This window comes from Papio anubis, chromosome 4 (genome assembly GCF_008728515.1).
Source record: "Papio anubis isolate 15944 chromosome 4, Panubis1.0, whole genome shotgun sequence".
Taxonomy (NCBI): Eukaryota; Metazoa; Chordata; class Mammalia; order Primates; family Cercopithecidae; genus Papio; species Papio anubis.
In genome coordinates, this window is record NC_044979.1 from 46,793,151 (window position 1) to 46,814,513 (window position 21,363).

The following is a 21,363-nucleotide window of genomic DNA, read 5'->3' on the forward strand; positions in this document are numbered from 1 at the left end:
GAGGACTCCTCCCTTGTTAATGGGATTAAGGTCCTATGTAGTTCACATGTTCTTTGTCCTTCCACCATGTGAAGACAAAGCAGGAAGGCTCTTACCACAATGCCAGTGCCTTGATCTTGGACGTGCTAGCTTCCAGAACTGTGAGAATTAAATTTCTTTATAAACTACCCAGCCTGTGATATTCTGTTACAGCAGCACAAAATGGACTAAGAGAGTATATTTATTCAACATTAACTTCCTGGTTTTGGTAAATGTACTTTATTTAGTTAAGATCTTCACATTTGCTGAAGCTTATTTAAGAATATATCTTTATACTATTTGTGTTACTTTCTTCTTTTCTTTCCTTCTGTTACCAGAAAGGGGTCCTGATCCAGACCCCAAGAGAGGGTTCTTGGATCTCAAGCAAGAAAGAATTCAGGGCAAGTCCCCGAGGCAAAGTGAAAGCAAGTTAAGTTTATTGGAGAAGTAGGGATAAAAGAATGGCTACTCCACAGAGCGGCCCCAAGGGCTGCTAGTTGGCTATTTTTATGGTTATTTCTTGATTATATGCTAAACAAAGAGCGGATTATTCATGAGTTACCAACGAAAGGGATGGGCAATCCCCAGAACTGAGGGTTCCTCCCCTTCATACCATATAGGGTAACTTCCAGATGTTGCCATAACATTTGTAAATTGTCCTGGTGCTGGTGGGAGTGTGTTTTAGCATGCTAATGCATTGTAACTAACATATAATGAAGTGAGGAGGACCAGAGGTCAATTTCGTTGCCATCTTGGTTTTGGTGGGTTTCAGTTGGCTTCTTTAACGCATCCTATTTTATCAGCAGTGTCCTAATGACCTGTATTTTAGTCCTGCCAACATCCTAACTCATCCTATGACTAAGAATGCCCAGCCTCCTGGGAATGCCACCCAGTAGGTCTCAGCCTTATTTTTCCCAGCCTCTGTTCAATATGGAGTCACTCTGGTTTGAATACCTCTGACACTTCTTTTTTCTTCCTTTCTTTTCTTCCTTTTCCCTTTCTTCCTTTCTTCTGAGACAGGATCTCACTCTGTTTCTCAGGCTGGAGTGCAGTGGTGTGATCATAGCTCACTGCAACCTGGAACACCTGGGCTCAAGCGATCCTTCCACCTCAGCCTCTTGAATAGCCAGGACCACAGGCACATACCACCATGCCTGGCTTATTTTTGTAACTTCCTTATAAATCTGAAATTGATTCAAAATTAAATGTTAAAAAAAAAACGTCAGTGGGCTTAATTTTTTCCCACATAAGAATAATAGAACTAACTATAAGTGTATCTGTTTGCTGTGTACATTTAAAAATCTTGGGCCGGGTGCGGTGGCTCATGCCTGTAATCCCAGCACTTTGGGAGGCTGAGGCGGGCGAATCACGAGGTCAGGAGATGGAGACCATGGTGAAACCCCGTCTCTACTAAAAATACAAAAAATTAGCCGGGCGTGGTGGCGGGCGCCTGTAGTTCCAGCTACTCGGGAGGCTGAGGCAGGAGAATGACGTGAACCCTGGAGGCAGAGCTTGCAGTGAGCTGAGATCCGGCCACTGCACTCCAGCCTGGGCGACAGAGCGAGACTCTGTCTCAAAAAAAAAAAAAAAAAAAAGTCTCTGGCGATATAAAACACAGAGGTGTAGAAGGGAGAACTAGCCTGAAAGTAGACCTCAGCACATGTGAGTAATGGTTTTGAGAATGCTTTTTGGTAGGAGAGTACATCAGTACTTTAAGATAGTGTGTGTGGGGCCTGGGTCTCTATCCTCCAGTTCACTTTTGTGGTATTTGCTAAACAATTAAGAGATCCTCATTTCAAGGTGCTCTGCTGGTTGGACTACTAGTCCCTTCCTTAAAGATGTGTTTAGTTTTATTGAGGTAACAATATTCCTACCAATAGTAGAAATTGATAAAATTGATAAAAATTAATAAAATGGATTAAATGCACATAAAAGAAGTGCTAATTGAATGACCAAGTGACAAAATCCAAGCACCTGAAGAGTTATCCATCTACACACTCTGAACTGTGTTTTGTAGCAACCAAAAAATGTGGGAAACTTGTTCTTTCTCATGACTTAGTAACTCAACACCAGTGCAAAGTGTTATCTTCACCATTGTATTCCTAGTGCCTAGCACAATACTGGCACATGGAGAATAACCATTAAATATTAATTTAATAAATGAGTCAACTGCACACCTTGGTGATTTCATCCCATTTATATATTCAACTGACACTTGTTGAGTACCCACTAGGTGTCATGCATTGTGCTGGGTATTGGGAACATAAAGGAGCCCCAAAAGTAGAGGTGCTGAGTGTAATCAGTGTTGGAGGGACGTAAATGGGATTGGTGTGGTGGAGTTAGGGTACAGGCTAAGCCTTCCTTGAGGATGGAGGGACGTAAAGTGGACTGGTGCGGTGGAGTTAGGGTACAGAGTAAGCCTTCCTTGAGGATGTCAGGCCTCTGAGCTGAAGCTCAGCAGTCATAACCCCTGTGACTTGCAAAAGCTTTATTGCTCATACAAAGCCTGTTTGATGGTCTCTTCACATGGACACGCGTGACAGAGGAGGATGCTTGCATTGTTTTGAAGAAGACCTGTCAAGGGGACAGGAGTAAGAGGCCCAGATGTCAAGTGGAGGGAAAAGCAATTGGAAAGGCATAGATAAGAGAAGTTCAGTGGGACTGTTGAGCAGGGAGTTGTAAAGGGCGAGATTGGAAAACTGTGTAGGAGCTAGATTTTGAAAGAACTTTGGACTTTGTTCCTCTGTTTCTCCGTTGAACTATTCACTGGCTCCCCTATCTCCTTGAGAAATAGTTTTTGACTAGGTGTCAACGGCCAGAGCCAGTAAAAATTAGTATTTGTTCAAAATTGGAAATTGGCTTAGTCATCAGAGCAAAAGGGGAAGTAGTTGTAGGAATTTCGAGTTTGACTTCTTCTAAGTGTAAGGCAATTTGTAGGTAATAATCTAGCAGACCTCTTAAGAAGTCAGCACTAGGAATGGGAGTCAAAATCCACATTGGGAAAAGGAATACCTATGAGGAAAAATCAGAAAAATAAATGCTTAGTTGTATGAGGAAGATGAGTGACTGGAGCTGATACAGGGCTGAATATTATACTGGAGAGAACATTATAGAAGAGGCTGCAAAAAGAAGCTGGGTGCTTTAAAGTGGAGTGTGTGGAGGGTGGGTCCCTGTCTTCCAATTCATTTTGTGATATTTGCTAACTTTTTTTGGTGACTTTCGTAATACTGGGCTGGCCTGCTGAGTCCCTCCAGTGCAGGGTGGAGACGGCACTGACATTTGGATGTACCACTTCAATTCTACTGTGTTACATGTTTTGTGACTTTGAGTATTAGTATTCAAAGAGAGAAATTAGAAAAAAAAAGGAACAGAGGGATATAACATTCTTTTTCTCTTCCCTTATAGAAAAAAACTAAAAGTAACCAAAAGTCAGCAAACTTAATCCTGTATCTTAAATAATCTTAGTTCTTAATCTTAAGTAATATTATTTGAATATTAACCATCTCACATTGGAAAAAGGTGGCTTTTCATTTATTTTTACCAAATATTGGTAGAGGATTAAATACAATTGATTGCAAAATGATATTTTATTAAAACAGTTTTTCATTTGGATTGTGGGAAAACCACTTGCCTTCTGTAACTTCATTCTCCACTGGGACGTGAAGACTGTATTGTAATTTTTTCCCACCTGGTGCTATCTATTGTCCCTTGCACAAATAATACTATTGTGCAGAGTGAATGGTAAAAACTGCATCTGCCTCCCTTCCTAACTCTGCCTTAGCGTGTTTGGAAAATCCCTCTTAACCCCATTACTTTCCTTATCAGTCTCATTGCCAAAGATGTTTTGTTGTTGTTGTTGTTGTTTTGCTGCTTTATCAGAAAAAGCAGTAGTATCAGCCTTTTTTCCTCTTGAGGTGCTTAAGCCTCAGTCTTTCTAAGTTTAACCTAATAACGATTTCCAAGAAACTGTAATAACAGAACAGAGAAAGGGTTTTTTATTTACTATTATAAATGGAAGGCTTTTTTTGGCTTTTGAATCTATGGCAGATTCAGATCTAGCTTGCAAATTTCCAGTTAACAATTATGATAGAAAAAATGTTATTAATTCATATTTCCTTACACATCGAATTCTCATATATTTGTTTGATCCTTGTGACATCCTGTGAGGTAGGCCAGGCAGGGGAAGTCATCCTGTGCTAGCAAATGGAAGGACCAAGGACCACATGGTTCATAAGCGGTGGAGATAAATCCCAAGCCTCCATCTAATTCAAATTGTCGTCCTTTCCCAAGTGCTAGGAGGCTTTTGAAATAATTGTTTGGGCTCTCTCTCATCTCTTCTAGGATGCTCCTTTTGGCTGGCAGTTGGCCAAAATCATAACCTTTTTATCATATTACATTGTTTTTAAAAGTATGGATAGGTGGATGCAATAATTAGCTTAAATTTTTTTTTTCTTTTTTTTTTTTTTTTGACCTTCAGTTCTTCTTGTAGCCACTTAGGAAAGAAAGAGGACCTTAGCATTTGTGACATGAAATCCATAGTGAAGAGCCTGTTCATGACCCTTTGGAGAATACAATGAGTTCATTTATTGCCATAGTGACAATGTCTTCAAATCTGAATGTGGAAAAATTCCCTCCTGATGTTATTAATTCTCTTCCTTGTTTGCCTCTTTTTTTTTTTTTTTTCCTGTTTCTCTATCTCTAAAATGAGTATTGGAATGTCTGTCATAGAAGGTTAGAACTAACACATGAAAAACTTAGCAAAATCCTTAAGATAAAATAGTAATGCAATCATGTTATTTTTTCTTCTCCCTTAAAAAGAGGACTTTAAACAAATTGGGCCAGAAGTAAATTCTGAATGGGGAGTGCTTGAAAGCTTGTAAGAGGCTGAGCCCCTCGGGAAGCAGACCCTGAGATGGAGACTGGCTTGCAGGGTATTTAGCAGGAAGTCCTCTTGGGGTTCACCTCAGTGCAGTGGCGAGGAAGGAAGCAGAACTTGACAGAGGGAGGAGTTGATCTGTGATGCAGGCCTAGTGACGGTCTTAGTCACTTAAGTGGGAATGGCCCTGCAGAGTTGTACCAAGTTGTAGTGCCAAGGCCCAGCCTTCACTGGATGTGAGCCACCCTGAGAAGTAGCCCTGGCTTTGGGCAAAGCAGCTCTCTTCAGCTGAAGCCATCCCTGAAGGGTGCTAGGGTTTGAGGACTGTCTACCCTAGCACTCCCAGCCATAGGGAGTGTCACTGATTTCCAAAGAAGGATCTGGGAGCTGCATCACAGTACCTACCACCATGCTTTGCCTTGGCCTTGTGGTTCAAGGAGGATGACGTTCTGCAATCCCTGGGAGAGCTATTTTCTTAACAGTCAAAGGCAGCAATGTATTTTCAGGTGGTACCTGTTAATATCTCAGAAACAATTATGTACCTTTCATTCAATATGCTTCTGATATTTCAAAGTCACATAGGCCAGAAAGGAGTTGTGTGACATGTCTCAAAGGCTGACCGTGATAACTGGCATAAGAATGCAGTCCTGATTTTGAGTGTGCATATTTTTGTGCCTCTTAGGTGAGCCTGCAAGGTGTGTGAGGCCTGTGGGCACAACCTATTACCAGATGAAGACAGATCCCAAACATGTGGCAGGTCTGAGGGCCAGAAGATGGAACACAGCATTTCTTTATTCTCCCCAGTGAGTTCATGTGAGTCACAGAGCAGTATCCGGGAGATACCACGTCATCTCCACATAGTCCTACTGTGACACAGGTAGCCACCGGAGAGTTCCTTGCGGTTAGGAATAACCAGCTTGCTTCTAACTTCATCTTCTGGAGGGGAAAAAACAGAAGGGAATAAAGAAGAAAAACAGTTCTATGCTATACTTTCAAAATGATAGTACCAAAAGAAATCTCTAAATGACTTCTGTCTTTCCTCCAGCCCTGTCCCAGACAGCTAGAAAACAGGGAAGTACCTTGAAATAGACTATTGCTTTGTTTTTTTCCACCATATTTTATCTTTCCCTACAGCGGGGTTTTGTACATATGTAGAAGAGGTGACCCCTTTTCCTTTTCCATCATAGTTCACTATTTCATGAAGTAAAGTAGCTGAGAAAAATTTAGTTCTTCTTGGTCAGGCGTGGTGGCTCACACCTGTGATCCCAGCACTTTGGGAAGCCAAGGCAGGCAAGTTGCTTGAGCTCAGGAGTTGGAGACCAGCCTGAGCAATGTGGCAAAACCCCATCTCTACAAAATATACAAACATTAGCCAGGTGTGGTTGCACACGCTTGTAGTCTGAGCTACTGGGGAGGCTGAAGTGGGAGGATGGCTTGAACCTGGGAGGTGAAGGTTTCAGTGGGCCGAGATCATGCCACTGCACTCCAGCTTGGGCAATGGTAAGCCTCTGTCTCAAATAAATTAAAAAAAATTTTTAAAAAGAATTTAGTTGTCCTTAATCCCTTTCCTTTTTTTCTGTTTCTTCCAAATCTTATCTAGGTTCTTCAGAAATTCTACCCCTTTATCTCTTTTCCATTTATGAGCTTCCCCAAATAATCCTCGTAAAAGTTGATAAACTTTAATGGATGCTTCCATGCCATGCCAGAGCTGAATGTGAAATGAACATGGATGTAGGAAGGAACCAGTTTGAAATGTCCTCTGAGGTCGTGACACAGAATTCCTTGAGAATGTCTACAACACCAATGCCTGCTCCATCACTGCCTTCTGACGGACACTGCTATGTTTTCAGCACCAGTGTTCAATATTTTACAAGCACTGATATAAAATTTTATATTTAGTTTCTGGTGCAGTCAGCTTATTTTTGCTGTGAAAAACAAGTTCCCTTTTGCCATGAAATAGGATTCTGTGAGCTAGCCTCAGAACTTGAGAAGAGTAGCTTTCTATGTTCTGTGTTGTAAGCAGTTGGCTCATAAGTGACCTTTTAAACGACAACCTGTTCATGAGTTGAAGATCCTTTTAGCAGAAAGATGAAGCCAAAATCTGACCTGAAGAGAGAAGTTTTCCTTCCTTTGTATCACCAAAGACAAAGCATTTTCATGATTTCTTTCCTGCATTGTGTTCCATTCATCTTAGATGGTCAGCCTGTAAAGGGCAAGGGCAGCCTGTGCTGGGCTGGAATTGACCTTTGCCAAGTGGAATCATTTTGAATATTATTTTGACAATGATGAGGAAGGGTATGTTATTGTCTGTGGTTTAGAACCATGTAGTTGACTTATAATAATTCTTTGTTTGTTTGTTTTGGAGATGGAGCCTCACTCTGTTGCCCAGGCTGGAGTACGGTGGCGCGATCTCAGCTCACTGCAACCTCCGCCTCCCATGTTCAAGCAATTCTCCTGCCTCAGCCTCCCGAGTAGCTGGGATTACAGGCGTCCACCACCACGCCCAGATAATTTTTGTATTTTTAATAGAGACGGGGTTTCGCCATATTGGCAAGGCTGGTCTCGAACTCCTGACCTCAAGTGATCTGCCTGCCTCAGCCCCCCAAAGTGCTGGGATTACAGGCATAAGCCACTGTGCCTGGCCGATAATTCTTAATACTTTGTTTTGCTTTAAAATTTTAAAAATCATGGACTCTTGTGATTTTCTTTGTATTCAGTTAAAAAGTTTTAAAATGTGCATTGGTTCTTGGCATGAGCAAATAGCATCGTTGAAACTAAGAAATGAGTCCCCATTTCACTGCATCATTTACCTTCTTTTTATCCTCCTCATAGAAAATTAGGAGTTGTGTTTGAGACTGTTTCTCATGGCTATTTAATTCTTAATAAACTGTCAATAGGTACTGAAATGATATCATTATATAAAGGAATGATGACACTGTTAGTAATAACAGGCGGTTGGTTAGGACATTTTTTTCAAAATAGTTATGGTATGAATTTAGTGTTTTCAGCTGACAGAAATTTTTTGAGGACTTACCTATAAACTGGGTTTATATACATATAAACTGAGTTTATTAATCCAAGTAAATTTTTCCATAGTAGCAAATGGGCAGAGATGAACACATCACCACAGCAGTAGTTTTTATATGCAGTTTAAAATTGTGCTCTCAGGGCCAGTATGACTAAAATAATAGAACTGAATATTTATATTCCCAGCTTTACCAAGGATTCATTCTCTATGATTGTTTCCTGTAGCTACTAAGGATCAATTTATAAGAAACTGTTCAATTTATAAGAAAAACAAGAAAAGGAAATTGAGGGATCAAAATGCTGTGTAGGCATCTTCGGTAAACCTTGATATTATTTGGGGGAAAATGCCCTTGGGAAGTGTATGATGAGTAAACTTTTGTATAAAGAGACAGCTACTTTATAATAACTGGTGACAATGCATTTTCAATTATAGACATGTTTCATGTAGAAACACTTGGAGAAATTTAAAGGGGTTTAGTTGAAAAGTTGTTTCCAAATGGAATTTGAAAATAGCAGATGCTTTAAGTGCATTTGACAGAATTGCATATTGAGGCTTCATTAATGCATACATGGTGTTTGGATGTCTGCTTTGCTAAACTGGTTTTCCTTAGTTTGTGATACATTATATGCTGCCACTGAGAAACATGAGCCAACCATATTTTCAAATTCTTCGCTTTACCTAGAACTGCCTTTCTCTTTCATAACCTGAAGCCTAAACATTTTTCCTCAGTGTAGTATCCATCCATCTATTCATTAGTACACAGCAAGGTGGAGTTACTTGTCTGACTCAATGATTGAGAGTGACTTGCCATTTTAGAAGATAAAGATCAAAGTCATTCCTTGAACTATATCCTGAAAAATATTCCTCTCCAATATGATCTGCAGTTTAAAACTTATTCCTTAGATACTTTTAGTTATGAGAAGAGTCCCTGAGGTTGTCCAAATCCATTAAAACCTAGGCACCGTTTCTCAGTGGCTTCATTCATTCATTCATTCATTCATTCCACGTGTTTGTACTCCATTCTTATACTCAGATGCTCATGCTGGCTCTTGGAAGATGAATGAGAAATAGTTTCTCTTCCCAAGTAGAAAGACACAGATAGACAAAGTGCTGTAATATTATGTGATGCCTTACTATATTTGAGGTGTGGTCAGAGTGTCCTGAGAACACAGATGAGGGAGTAATTGCATTCCACGTGGACCCACAGATGACAAAAAGGAAGGAGTAACATCAGGAAATCTTCTAATGTCCTAACCTTGAAGCAAAGCCTTAAATTAAAGCTGCTTTGCATTTCCCAGTGTAGGAGTGAAGAAGGCAACCCCCTAAAAAGGGAATAATAGATGGAAAAGCACTGAGGTCTGCAAGAAAAAGCTCGATGAGAATTTGAGTGTGACTGAGCATAGGGCAGTGTGTGGAGAGTTGGGTTGGGTGTGAGCCTAGAAAAGTTGGAGAGCAGTTGATAAGGGCCTCATGAGCTGCTGAGAGCAGGCTGTCTCTTCTGCATTATCAGATGGCTGTCGCAGGTGGAGACAAGTGTCCACTTGATTACAGGCAGTGATTACACAGACTAGGCTGGTTTGGAGACAGTTCTTTGGTAAGTACCATGCCATGTCACTGCTGAGCTGAAAGTCCTCTTGCAGACTCAGAATTTGAGACTGGCAGGGGAACTTCAATTCATTTGTCTAGCTCCTTTGTTTTATAGAGGAACCATCTGAAGGCCAGTGAGATTAGGGAACGTCTTTGCTGACCTTTAATGTTTATTACATATTACATATTACATAGCTGAATAGTCAAATCAGAATTCACCCACATAGACTGTTTGGATAAGAAATGAGATAATACATGGTTATGGCTCAGACAAGCTATCATCCCAGTTTTAAATAACTCCTATGAAAGAATGAGTTTTCCCCGGTAATGCAGTTTTTGGTTCTTAGAATTTAAAGCACACTCTTAAAATAGTATTTCCAATAATAAAAGAACCTGACTGTTGAAGACCAGAGCATTTAATGGTAATGGCCACACCTTTAAACCACACCCTCATTCATTCACCCAGTGATTATTTACATCCAGCCACACCCTCATTCACTCACCCAGTGATGATTTACAGTGAGGGTGTGGAGATTCTGAGAGGTTGATATCCTGACCCAGGTCACACAGGTAATAAGTGATGAGATTGAGGTTCAAATCCATGTGTCAAAATGCCAGGCTTGATGCTATTTTCCTACACTTGAGCATCTTGAGGATGGAACTTGGATCACACCAACGTTTAAGAGGAGGGCTAAGAAGGAAGGTCTGGAGAAGGCTGGCGGGTGTGACAGAAGCAGTAGAAGATTCAAGAGAGGAAAGACTCCTGGAAGGTGATATGAATGTGGCCACATTGAGGGGACTGGAGATCTTAGTAAAGCAATTTCAAAACACAGCTAAGGCTGGATTGCAGGGGCTGAGGAAGGTGAAGAAATGAAGTCTATTAGTGGTACTGCTGTGTTCAAGAAAGTGATGAGGAAAAAGAGCGGAGAGCCAGAAGTGAGGGAGGCAGCCCTGGGTGTCCGAGGGTGTTCCTGAGCGGTCGGAGCTGTGTGCAGAACTGTGTTGTGTACGGAACTGTGTTGGGAAGTCCATGTGCCAAGACTTCTAAGAGAAACATCAGTAGTGCAGAGTTTGGAAAGGCAATTCTGAGTGTACGTTTGTCTTGAAGTCTTTTAAATTGCAGTCAATCTACTGTCAGTTCAGTTGCTGATCCCTTGTAAGAAGAGGTCTCTGAAAGTTAAATGAAGTCATCTGTCAAGATATATAGACCCTTGATTGTTTTGCCAGCAAAAAGCTGTTTGCACGTCGTTATGAGGCTATATGGTATTCGTGGCTGTAGTTAGAAAATGATATCATAAATTAGTGCTTGGCTAAATGTTCTTAATTGGTTTCTATCCATATCGTTACTTTGTTCTGTCTCATGGACTTTGGGTTGTGTTTTCTGTCCTGTGTTTTGACCTCTACTGTTAATTTTGTTTTGAGATCATAAAAGGGCATGAGACTTCTTTAAAAGCTCATTACTTATTGGCATGTTTTCATTTTTGACAGATGAGTGTGTTCCTTTAGGTTTTTAAAATATACATTCCCAACAGTAGCAATCACTTATTTTGGGGATTGGAGTTATATCTAAATCTCACTCTGAAGCAAAATTATAAGTTTCCCTCCTAAAATTTTGGCCTTTTAAGAATCATTTTCTTTTGATGTGAATTGTGAGTTGATTTCAGTGTGCATAGTATTTCATAGGAGATGTCTTCTCTCTTTTTGTGTGTTGAAACGCATTTTCTTTATTTCTCCATCTTTTCCTCATTTCTGACTCAAGCTTTACTTACTATTCAGGGAAGAATCACTGGGCTTTATTCTCTCTATAATTCCTGGAGTTGCCAGAAAAGGACTAATCTATGTGTACTTTCTCTCTATGGGTACAACATCCTAGTCCTGTTCTGCTCTGCAAAATGTTTCAGAAACCAATTAATCTAAACCATTAATCTATAATTAATTGTGATCCCCCTCCCCATTCCAAGTGGTATTGTGCAAGTGGGAATTGTGGTGGCTGTGTGTTTAGACCTGTAGGAGGGCCCAATCATTACTAAATAAAGTGTCTCTGTTGCTTACTGCACAAGAAGACTGCTTTTATGCACCACATACTATGCTAGGCTCTGGGCACATAATGGTAAGCAAATTGATGCAGTCCCTTCTCTTGACAAGCTTATAGTTTATGGAAAAGAAATCTGCTCTAAACAATATAGCAGAAAGGTAAACCAAGCCTAATAATAAGCAGGAGATATATTCCTCATTTATTATTGAACACATATTTATTAACTACTATGGGCAGGGCATTTGGATGAGGGAGTGAAGAAAGCAGTGAAACAAAAGGGTCACAGTCCTTTAAGGAGCTCTTAGGCAATACCTTTGTTTATATCTGTTATTGGGTGATAGCATTGATATGTTTTATATTATTTTAATACATTTCATATATTTGAAATGCATGTTTATAATACTGAATCTGACCAAGAAGTTGGCAAAGTATATGAACTTAGTGATTTTCTTAGAAAGATATAAAATTAAAATATGACAGAGGGTTCCAGCTATCAAATTATACTTCCTATTTATATTCATTTTTCCTAGTCAATAATATTTAATAATAAACTGTAATGGACATGGTTGTCTTCATATATTCTATATCATTTTTTTATAGTTATTGCCAGTTTCCGAGGAACCGTTCCATATGGCCTGCCATTGGAAATTGGAGATACAGTTCAGATCCTGGAGAAGTGTGATGGTGAGTAGCCTTATGAACAACCTCCTCAACATACGACTGTTTATAAAGTCTACAAATTCTGTCCATACCGCTATTAATCTCTGGAACTTTTCCAATAGTCACAGCAAGTCATTTTTGACAAAATTGTTTCCTGCATTTTTAGTGTTTGGCTAATGGAAAGGCATCATTTCCTATTTTTAAGCTGATTATAATATTATTTCCTTATAGTCATTAGATGCAAACAGAGAAAGCAGTTGAAGCTACCATATCTGTGGGAGTTCTTGACTCAGTGCCAAACTGAAGGTTTTTCTCAGAATCCTCAGGATCTAGTAGATCCCACAGGATAGGAAGAAGCAGAGGCCCAGAGCAGACATGGCTTACCTGAGGTCGAGTAGCCAGATGCCTCTGGAGGGCTCCTGCCCAGACCAACTCTGCTCCAGACCTATAGTTTCTTCCCCTCAAACTTGGAATAAAATTATTCAATGCACTTGAATTATTATTAATTTGTATAGTAGGTAACTCGTTTAAGATACCTAATAGTTCTCAAATGTTTCCATTCCTGTTCCATGTAACATCCTTAAACACTAGTCCTTAAAAAGATTTCTCATCAAATGACTACTCCTTTTTTGTTTTTTTGTTTTTGTTTTTGTTTTTTGTTTTTCTTTGAGACAGGATCTCCCTTTGTCACCCAGGTTGGAGTGCAGTGGTGTGATCATGGCTCACTGCAGCCTCAATTTCCTGGGCTCAAGGGATCCTCCTGCCTCAGTCTCCCAAGTAGCTAGGACCACCGGGATACTCCATTATGCTTGGCTAATTTTTTTATTTTTTATTTTTTGTGGAGACGGAGTCTCACCATGTTGCCCATGCTGGTCTCAAACTCTTGGCCTCAAGTGATCCTTCCACCTTTGCCTTCCGAAGTGCTCAGATTGCAGGCATAAGCCACTGCACCTAGCTTTTCTTTTTCTTTTTTTCTTTTTCTTTTTGAGATGGAGTCTTTGTCACCCGGGCTGGAGTGCAATGGTACGATCTTGGCTCACTGTAATCTCTGCCTCCCGGTTTCAAGTGATGCTCCTGTCTCAGCCTCCTGAGTAGCTGGGATTACAGGCACATGCCATCACACTCAGCTAATTTTTGGAATTTTTAGTAGAGATGGGGTTTCACCATGTTGGCCAGGCTGTTCTCGAACTCCTGACCTCAGGTGATCCACCCGCCTTGGCCTCCCAAATTGCTGCAATTAGAGGTGTGAGCCACCGCGCCTAGCCACCTAGCTTTTCTTGTTGACAAAATGACTACATTTTAGAGCCCCATTAGTATATCCCAGAATACCTATGTTTTTCTTCTTACAAGGTTTTCCTTACTAGGAATTTATATTATGATGACATTTTATCATATCAAGGTTTATTATAGATTAAACTGTATTCCCCCAGACAGAACTACTACATTTAGTTAGAGCCTAGCATTAAATGGTGGTGATATTGGAATGTTTATTCTGTCCACTGTGATTGATACCTTAAAAAATATAATAAGGTTTTCTATGTTATTACCACATATATTTTGTCTGTTTCTACTTTGTATACAGATAAATATACAATTTATTTTGAATTGCTGTATGAAACTGGGCTCCATATTTAATAGGAGGTATTTTGTAATCTAAAATTTTTTCTGTATAGTATAATTGGACAGAGACCTCTCTATGACATTTTTGCAATTCTCAAGAAGTTTTGGTTTTTGTTAGAATAATTATTTACAAATGGATGTATTTCTTGGATCTGTCTTTATGGCAGCTGATAAACCCTGAGATACAGAGATTTGATTTTCAGTTCATTCTGCTCTCCTCAGACTGATTTTAAAACTGGTAAGGGACGATATTTTACAATATATCCTTTTAAGAAAATGTATTATGAGGAGGAAAAATGCTTAAATACAAAGCTCAAATACGTTTTGTATTAAAATTTTAACTAAAATTTAATTATTGAAAACATTCTGTTAGGCATAATATTTACTACATAGTATAATAATTTTTTTTTTTTTTTTTTGCCAATAAGCAAAATGGTCTTTACACTTGAAAAAATACAATATATATACTGATTTGTTTTAAACTATAAAAAGACATGTAAGGACAGTGCTGCAAAATTGATTCAGAATTGCTGGGAGCTTAAATCCAGCAGTCCTTGAGCCCGCTTATTGGCAAGGCATGCGACCTAAGGCCCCCAAGATACCTGCAACCTTGGATAGTACTGAACCTTATACATCGTACGTTTTTTCCTTTACATGTGATAAAGTTTAATTTATAAACTAGGCACAGTAGACAGTGACTAATGATAGAATAATTACAACAATATTCTGTTCACAGTTTCATGAATAGAAGATTCATTTTTACCTAGATTTTAGCAACCTCAGCGTATGGTTTTTTCCTTTCCTTATTAAATTCAAGAACTTTCACCTTTTCACTTAAAGCACTTTATGGCTTCTCTTTGGCACTTTCCAGTTGCCAGCATCACTACTCTTGTGCCTGGGAGCCATGATTAAGTAAAATAAGGGTGACTTGAACACAAGGACTTTAAAACTGTGATCCTCAATCTGATAACTGAGAGGGCTAGTAAATAACTAATGGGGGGCGTAGCATTGACAGTGTGGATACGCTGAACAAAAGGATGATTCATGTCCTGGGCGGAACTGAGCGGGCAGGCACGGGATTTCATCATGCTACTTAGAATGGCATGCAGTTTAAACCTTATGAATTGTTTATTTCTGGAATTTTCCATGTAGTATTTTTGCACCCTGGTTGACCATGAGTAACTGAAACCGTGGAAAGTGAAACCACAGATAAGAAGGGCCTACTATAATAGTTATTCTACAGAATAAAAATTATGCCGAGCTTTTGGTCAGCCATTGTGCTGATGAAAATGTACCAGTTAATTCTGGCAGTGAATGAGGGCTTTACTCTTCGTATGATATGAGACTGATCTTAACCCAAGATGGTGGGCTTAAGGATGTGCAATTCACATCATGTCTGTTGGCCAGGTACTCTTATTTGGTGGCAGAGTCTGGCCTTTGTAGTCAGGCAAGTAGAATTTGGAAATGTATGAAATCTTGTGCAGATTCTTGACTTTCCCTGTGACATAATGTGGCCTTTCGTAAAATGGGAAGAAGTGGTGCTCAGAGAGGTCAAGTAACTTGGCCAAGATTAAACAGACAGTAAGAAGCAAAGCCAGAACTGAAGCCCAGTGCTCTGATTTTAAAACCTTTATTCACATTATGGATATTTCTGTTGTTTATAAAAATTTTTGATACAGTTTTTTAAAAATGGTTTTATTAATAGAATTCTTATGTGTGCTCACTGGAGCTATTTTGTAGCCTAAGGCCAATACTTACCATATTTATCCACAGAATCTTTACATGTATGGTAAAATTTCATGGCAAAGAACAGATTGATTTGTCATTATCTTTAAAATATTACAATGGTTTATCAAAATATGACCATGATTATTTTTCCACAGGCTGGTACAGAGGATTTGCCTTAAAAAACCCAAATATCAAGGTAACAATTGTTATCTCTAACTATAATTATGAAATTTATTAAGAAATATAGTTATTTAAATTATTTCTTTATGCAATTGAAATTACAGTTGGGACTCAGTTGAAATGCCAAATGATAATGCAGATTTTCATAATTTTGGAAATTCCTTTGAACTTGGATTATAGTTAAGATATGCTACTCAAATGATAATCCTATTTAGCTCTTGAAAATTGTACTGAGAAGACCTTAATAAGCTCATTATATGTAAACAAAATCTTTTTGAAGTAGTAGTTTCTCAGAGAGCTAAATTAAAATTCAGGCAGGGGAAATATATATTCCAAAAGAAATATTAAATAGCAGTATTTAATCTTTATGTTTTCCACAATATCATTTGCGAAATATTGGTTTGGAGAAACAAGTATACTTAGCGGCATGTTAAGAGTCCCTTTGGGTTTGGTGGGCTGAAGCGAGGAAAACAATATTATTAAAAAACCCATCTTTCTTACCATTTCAGGCAGAAAGTAAGATTCATTATCCTTGATACATTTCTATAAATCCTCAGGAATTATAGCAAGAAGTAATGTCATTTTTGTTTTATCTTTTATTTGTATAGTTTGCGATTTTGACACTAATCCTTACTAATATCTGTATTTTTCTATCTTACTCTAATCTCCTCAGTCTTCACCTATATTTCCTACATTCTCTAATATTTTCACATATATCATATTTATTTTTTTGGTTTAATTCTAGCTTCAGGATTGTAGATAAGAAATTGTATTTTCATTCTCAAAATACACTTTTGCCTTTTTCCTTAAATATGCCATTTTCTGGGTCATTCAACTGTGTTTAATTACTTCACATATTTTAGGTCATCCTAAAGGGGAACCGTAAGGGACAAAAGAGTATACAAATTGAATTTTTTAAATACTTTAGTCTTCATTTAACATTGTTTTTATATATCTATGAGGCACATGCAAATATAGCTTCAGTATTTAATGAATTCATTTAGACCATGTTTGAGAAGGAAACTTAGTACGATTTCTGTGTTATTTCTGTCACTTCTAATAAACCTCGTGTCTGACTTTTCCTGATTAGTTAGAATTACTCTATTTGTTGATCCCACCATATTGAAAAAAACAAGTGAGTTTTAAAAATCTGCATATATATTTTTTTCCACTATTGAATGGAAAGAATTTTGCTTATTAAATTTTATTTTATACTTGGATCCACAATGGTGATATGTATATATTCAAATGACATTTCTTTTCTTAAATATTTAATTGAGTTTGTCATTTAATTATGCATTAGAAATTCTTCAGAGGATAATTGCCGTTTAATGAACAATCAAATTGATGCTCATTTTTTTGTTGTTGTTTCTTTCAATTTCCCATTTAGAACAAAGAAACAATTTCTTTGCCCTATCATTTCCCTGCAATAAAAAGCTTCAAGCTAACATGGCTTCTTTTGTTTGGTTTCTGTTCCATCAGAATGGCAGTAATGCTGATTAACTGCTGCTGAGTTGTCATCAAAAATCTTCCATAACACAGAATATACATATTATCTCTAGATTCACAATGATATTTTTTGTATGTATATTTTCAAGAGAAATATGAGTGTTTTGGGGAGAAAAAAAGAACTACCACCAAAACAAAGAACCTTTCAAAACTATGCAATACATATTTTAAAAACTCTTAGTATATGATTTTTATGTAGAATTCATGAAATTTCCTTATTTCCTGTTTAATAAACAATATATTTTCTGAGCAAGATTAAATTTTTTTGATCATGTTTGTTTAGAATGTCTCTAAATTTGTAAAGTAGTTAATGGTAGAAAATGAAAGGATGGATCTTAAGCCACAGTAGATTTCATCCAAGAGAATGTGGTAGAGATGTTGCTATTCCCTATTCCTGATATTGTCATGATTGTATGGCTGTGTCTTATACAAATGACTTGTGAAACCAACCCTGCCTTAACAGCCGGCATCGTAACCTTCATGTTTTCTTTTTCAGGGTATATTTCCTTCCAGCTACGTTCACTTGAAAAATGCCTGTGTGAAGAACAAAGGGTAAGAATGAGTTTTATTAGTAGTTGGAGGATTTTCACAGAACCTTTGCTTCTTTTGGAATTCGAAAGGCATAGTAATTGTCTTGAAAAATGAACTGTAGAAGATCATACCATTGTCTGTGTTCTTTGTTAAAGATATATTGCATTAAGACCGTTGGTGGAGAAAATTAAAGAACCCCATCTGTGCATGCTGGACAACAGGATCTGAGGGACTGGAGGTCTCTCAGTGTCCACAAATCAGGGAATCAGCCTACGCTTGAGCAGGAGTTGGTTCTTTTTGGTTTCTTGCTACTTAGGGAAGCATGTCAGTCAGACCCATTAAATGCTGTCATATTATCTCAAACCCCAGGAATTTCCTAGGTTCACCACTGATTATAAGATGCATAGTGTGTCTTTCTCTAAATGGGCATAATAACATATTCTTGTGTGACCACTTCACAAAGCCATTATTCTGTTTTAGAGAATGTCATTTATATGATGCTTTGATTGAGCTCATTGATCACCTAGTATTTCTAATACATTAAAAAAATTTCTAGTCTATTTCTAAAAGAATGTGAAGTGGCAGTCACTTTAACATAATTCCTATAAGATATAGCAGAGTAAAACAGAAGAGCTTGCCTGTTTAAATAGTTAGCATGAGCAGATCATTCATTATAAGGGGCCATGGATTTAGACACAAACATTTGGTGTCAGTGTCACAAGGGCTGTTCACATGATCATTGCATAATTTTCATCTTATGCCAACAGAATACAGATTCAGCCATAGAAATTATATTTTTTCTCAAATAGTGATAAATAGCAATTTGTTATTTGAATTCTTAAAGCATAGTAACGGTATTTTCCAACTCGAGTCTCATGACAAAAATTCCAAAGAGGCTATTCAAATAGGTGATTCTTAATTTCCCCCCAAGTAAAAGTATGGTATTAAATTTCAGTTCAGTGAAATAGCCTCTGCAGTGGCTACGAGTCTATGGTATAAATACTTTGAGAGTTCCCTACATGGGTAAAACTTAAAGAATCTCAGAGACCATTACTCTACATGTCTTATGTGTGTGAGCTGCTTTAAGCATGTTAATAGTAGTAGTCAGTATCTATTATTGAATAATAATAATTATTATTTATTATAATAATTTATTCAATTATTATTCAATAATCTATTATTCAATAATCTATTATTGAATAATAGATTAAAAGCATAATTCTAATTCTAATAGTTACCACTACTACTACTGATCTTTTAAGAAATGTGTGTCCTTCAGAAGTGTGCAGCTATAATGCACCAGAAGCATCAAGCCGAGTTGTTGGTCCTTTTGAAACTTTCCTACCAGGCTAGATGTGACAGCGTTCAGCCCTCCTCCAGTAAACCAGAGGATACTTCAGAATACACTCCAGCCATATGCTTACTCTTTGTTCTATCCTTCTGTGCTAGTGATCTGGGCGTGGCAAAGTGAAAACGCCATGGGCTACCCCTGTTTCTTAAAGTGTCCATTTGAACAAGCCTGTGCAACCAATCCTCTTTGCTGCCTTTACCTCAAGCCCAACCCTGACCTCCCTCAACTCTGCAGTGCCAAGGGCATCATATGCTCTGACCAAGGAAGAGAAAAGAGAGAATGCTATGCTAGCAAAGATGATGTCAAGCATCTCTCCACTTAAAGTCTATCCCTCAAAGTGAGTTGGGGTAGGATATGATTTTTAAATAAGTACCTCCGTTTTAAAAATCCTGGTCAGTAACTGGTGTATATCTGATCCTCTTCCATGAGCCCCAGGAAGTTTAAATGTGGGTGAAGGTACCTAAAAAGTGGGTTGTGTAAGTTTAAGACTTTCTTATGGGGTCTCCACCTGACACCAGGTATGATGGACATTGTGCAGCAGAAGAGCAGAAAAGCCCAACATTAGTTTCTAAAAAAGAATTATTGGAATTGACTTAGACCCTAGGTCTTGGACTGTTACTGGAAGAAAAACTATGGCCTGAAAACATCTGAGGGCATGTATTGCCAGATGATTGCTTTCCCAGAGAGGAACATCTTTGGGGTTTTGGTATTACCTGTCTTATTTTAAGTAGATTTACGGCCCACTAGGATGAAATAATGGAAAAGTCCATCCCAGAATAACTGAACAAAATATAATTTCAGAGGTAACTACTTACGACAGACTATTTGAACACTGATTTTGGTTTTGGAGTAATTAATAGAAAACAGTCACCTTGCCTAAAATGGCAATTTTATGCTTAAAAAATTAAATTTTGCTTGGACAACCCCCAATCAACTTCTCACAGACTGAATTGTGTGTATGTTCTTTCTTGTGTCTTCAGATCAATGTAGGACTGATGGAGGTCCATTAAATTATAGTTTACGGACTGGGAGGCCACTTCTGTATTGTTTAATTCCTACTGAGGTCATGTCACTTTTTGAATGTTAAGTAGGATGTCAAGTTTTCCTGGAAATTCAGTGTTTCCTCCTTGACCTTGTATAGGATCATTTTATAATCTCCATCTCCAAATATTCATCATTAAAATTGCAACAGCTTCTTCAAAAGCAAAATAAATGTACTACCATTTAAAAATGTCATATGCAGGCTTAATAAAAGGTTCTGTATCTGTCACAGTTTATATATTACTGTTTACTTTTATTTCTAGTTTAAAATCCCAGTTTTACATTTTCAGCTGTGTTTAAGCTCTAGAAAGAAGGAAAATATTCATAGGGCAAGTATTTTAGCAGCACTGTGAAATGAGGAGATGAAACTCTGTTGGGAAAAGAATCAAGGCAAGATTTTAGTTTCCATATGTCTGACAAGAAGATTTTACAAAGGACAATTATACACACTTTGGACATAACATGAAAAAGGAATCACAGAACAGTTATTAGCCTCATGCTAAGAAGTAATTTCCCCTTGATCATTAGACAACATGGTTCTGTGTCTAATATGTCATTACTTTCTATCTATTAGACGTTTTCTTGAAAAAAATATACTGAAATAAAGAAAATAGTCTCAATCAATATATCAGTTGCATTTTTTGGGAAGCAGTGGTAGCAATAGCCACTTAACCACTTTCACCTGCACACACACACACACACACACACACACAAAGAATCTGAAAAAGGAAACTGGAGATGAAGATTATTATATGCCAAAGGTAGGATACAGAGGACAAATTAAATCTTCTCAGCCGGCGTGGTGGCTCACGCTGGTAATCCCAGCACTTTGGGGAGGCTGAGGCGGGTGGATCACAAGGTCAGGATATCGAGACCATCCTGGCTAACACGGTGAAACCCCATCTCTACTAAAAATACAAAAAGTTAGCCAGGCATGGTTGCAGGTGCCTGTAGTCCCAGCTACTCGAGAGGCCAAGGCAGGAGAATAGCATGAACCTGGGAGGCGGAGCTTGCAGTGAGCTGAGATTGCACCACTGCACTCCAGCCTGGTGACAGAGTCAGAGACTCCTGGCCTCAAAAAAAAAAAAAAAAAAAAAAATCTTCTCTTTTATTTCCCCCGTCTCCTCATGCATATTCTCAACTTCAGGACCACCATACACACCCTACTAGATATTGATATAAATTTTTTCCAAGGATAG

General features: G+C 38.2%; 1 protein-coding gene across 1 annotated transcript in view; it reads left to right on the top strand.

Annotated features, from left to right (window-relative positions):
* DOCK4 (dedicator of cytokinesis 4) overlaps window positions 1-21,363 on the top strand; it is a 472,974-nt gene that overhangs the window by 186,729 nt on the left and 264,882 nt on the right. The window contains exons 2-4 of the mRNA XM_031665939.1: window positions 12,145-12,228; window positions 15,708-15,748; window positions 17,738-17,793. Coding sequence (XP_031521799.1) covers window positions 12,145-12,228; window positions 15,708-15,748; window positions 17,738-17,793 — 181 coding nt within the window. The remainder of the gene's footprint in view (window positions 1-12,144; window positions 12,229-15,707; window positions 15,749-17,737; window positions 17,794-21,363) is intronic.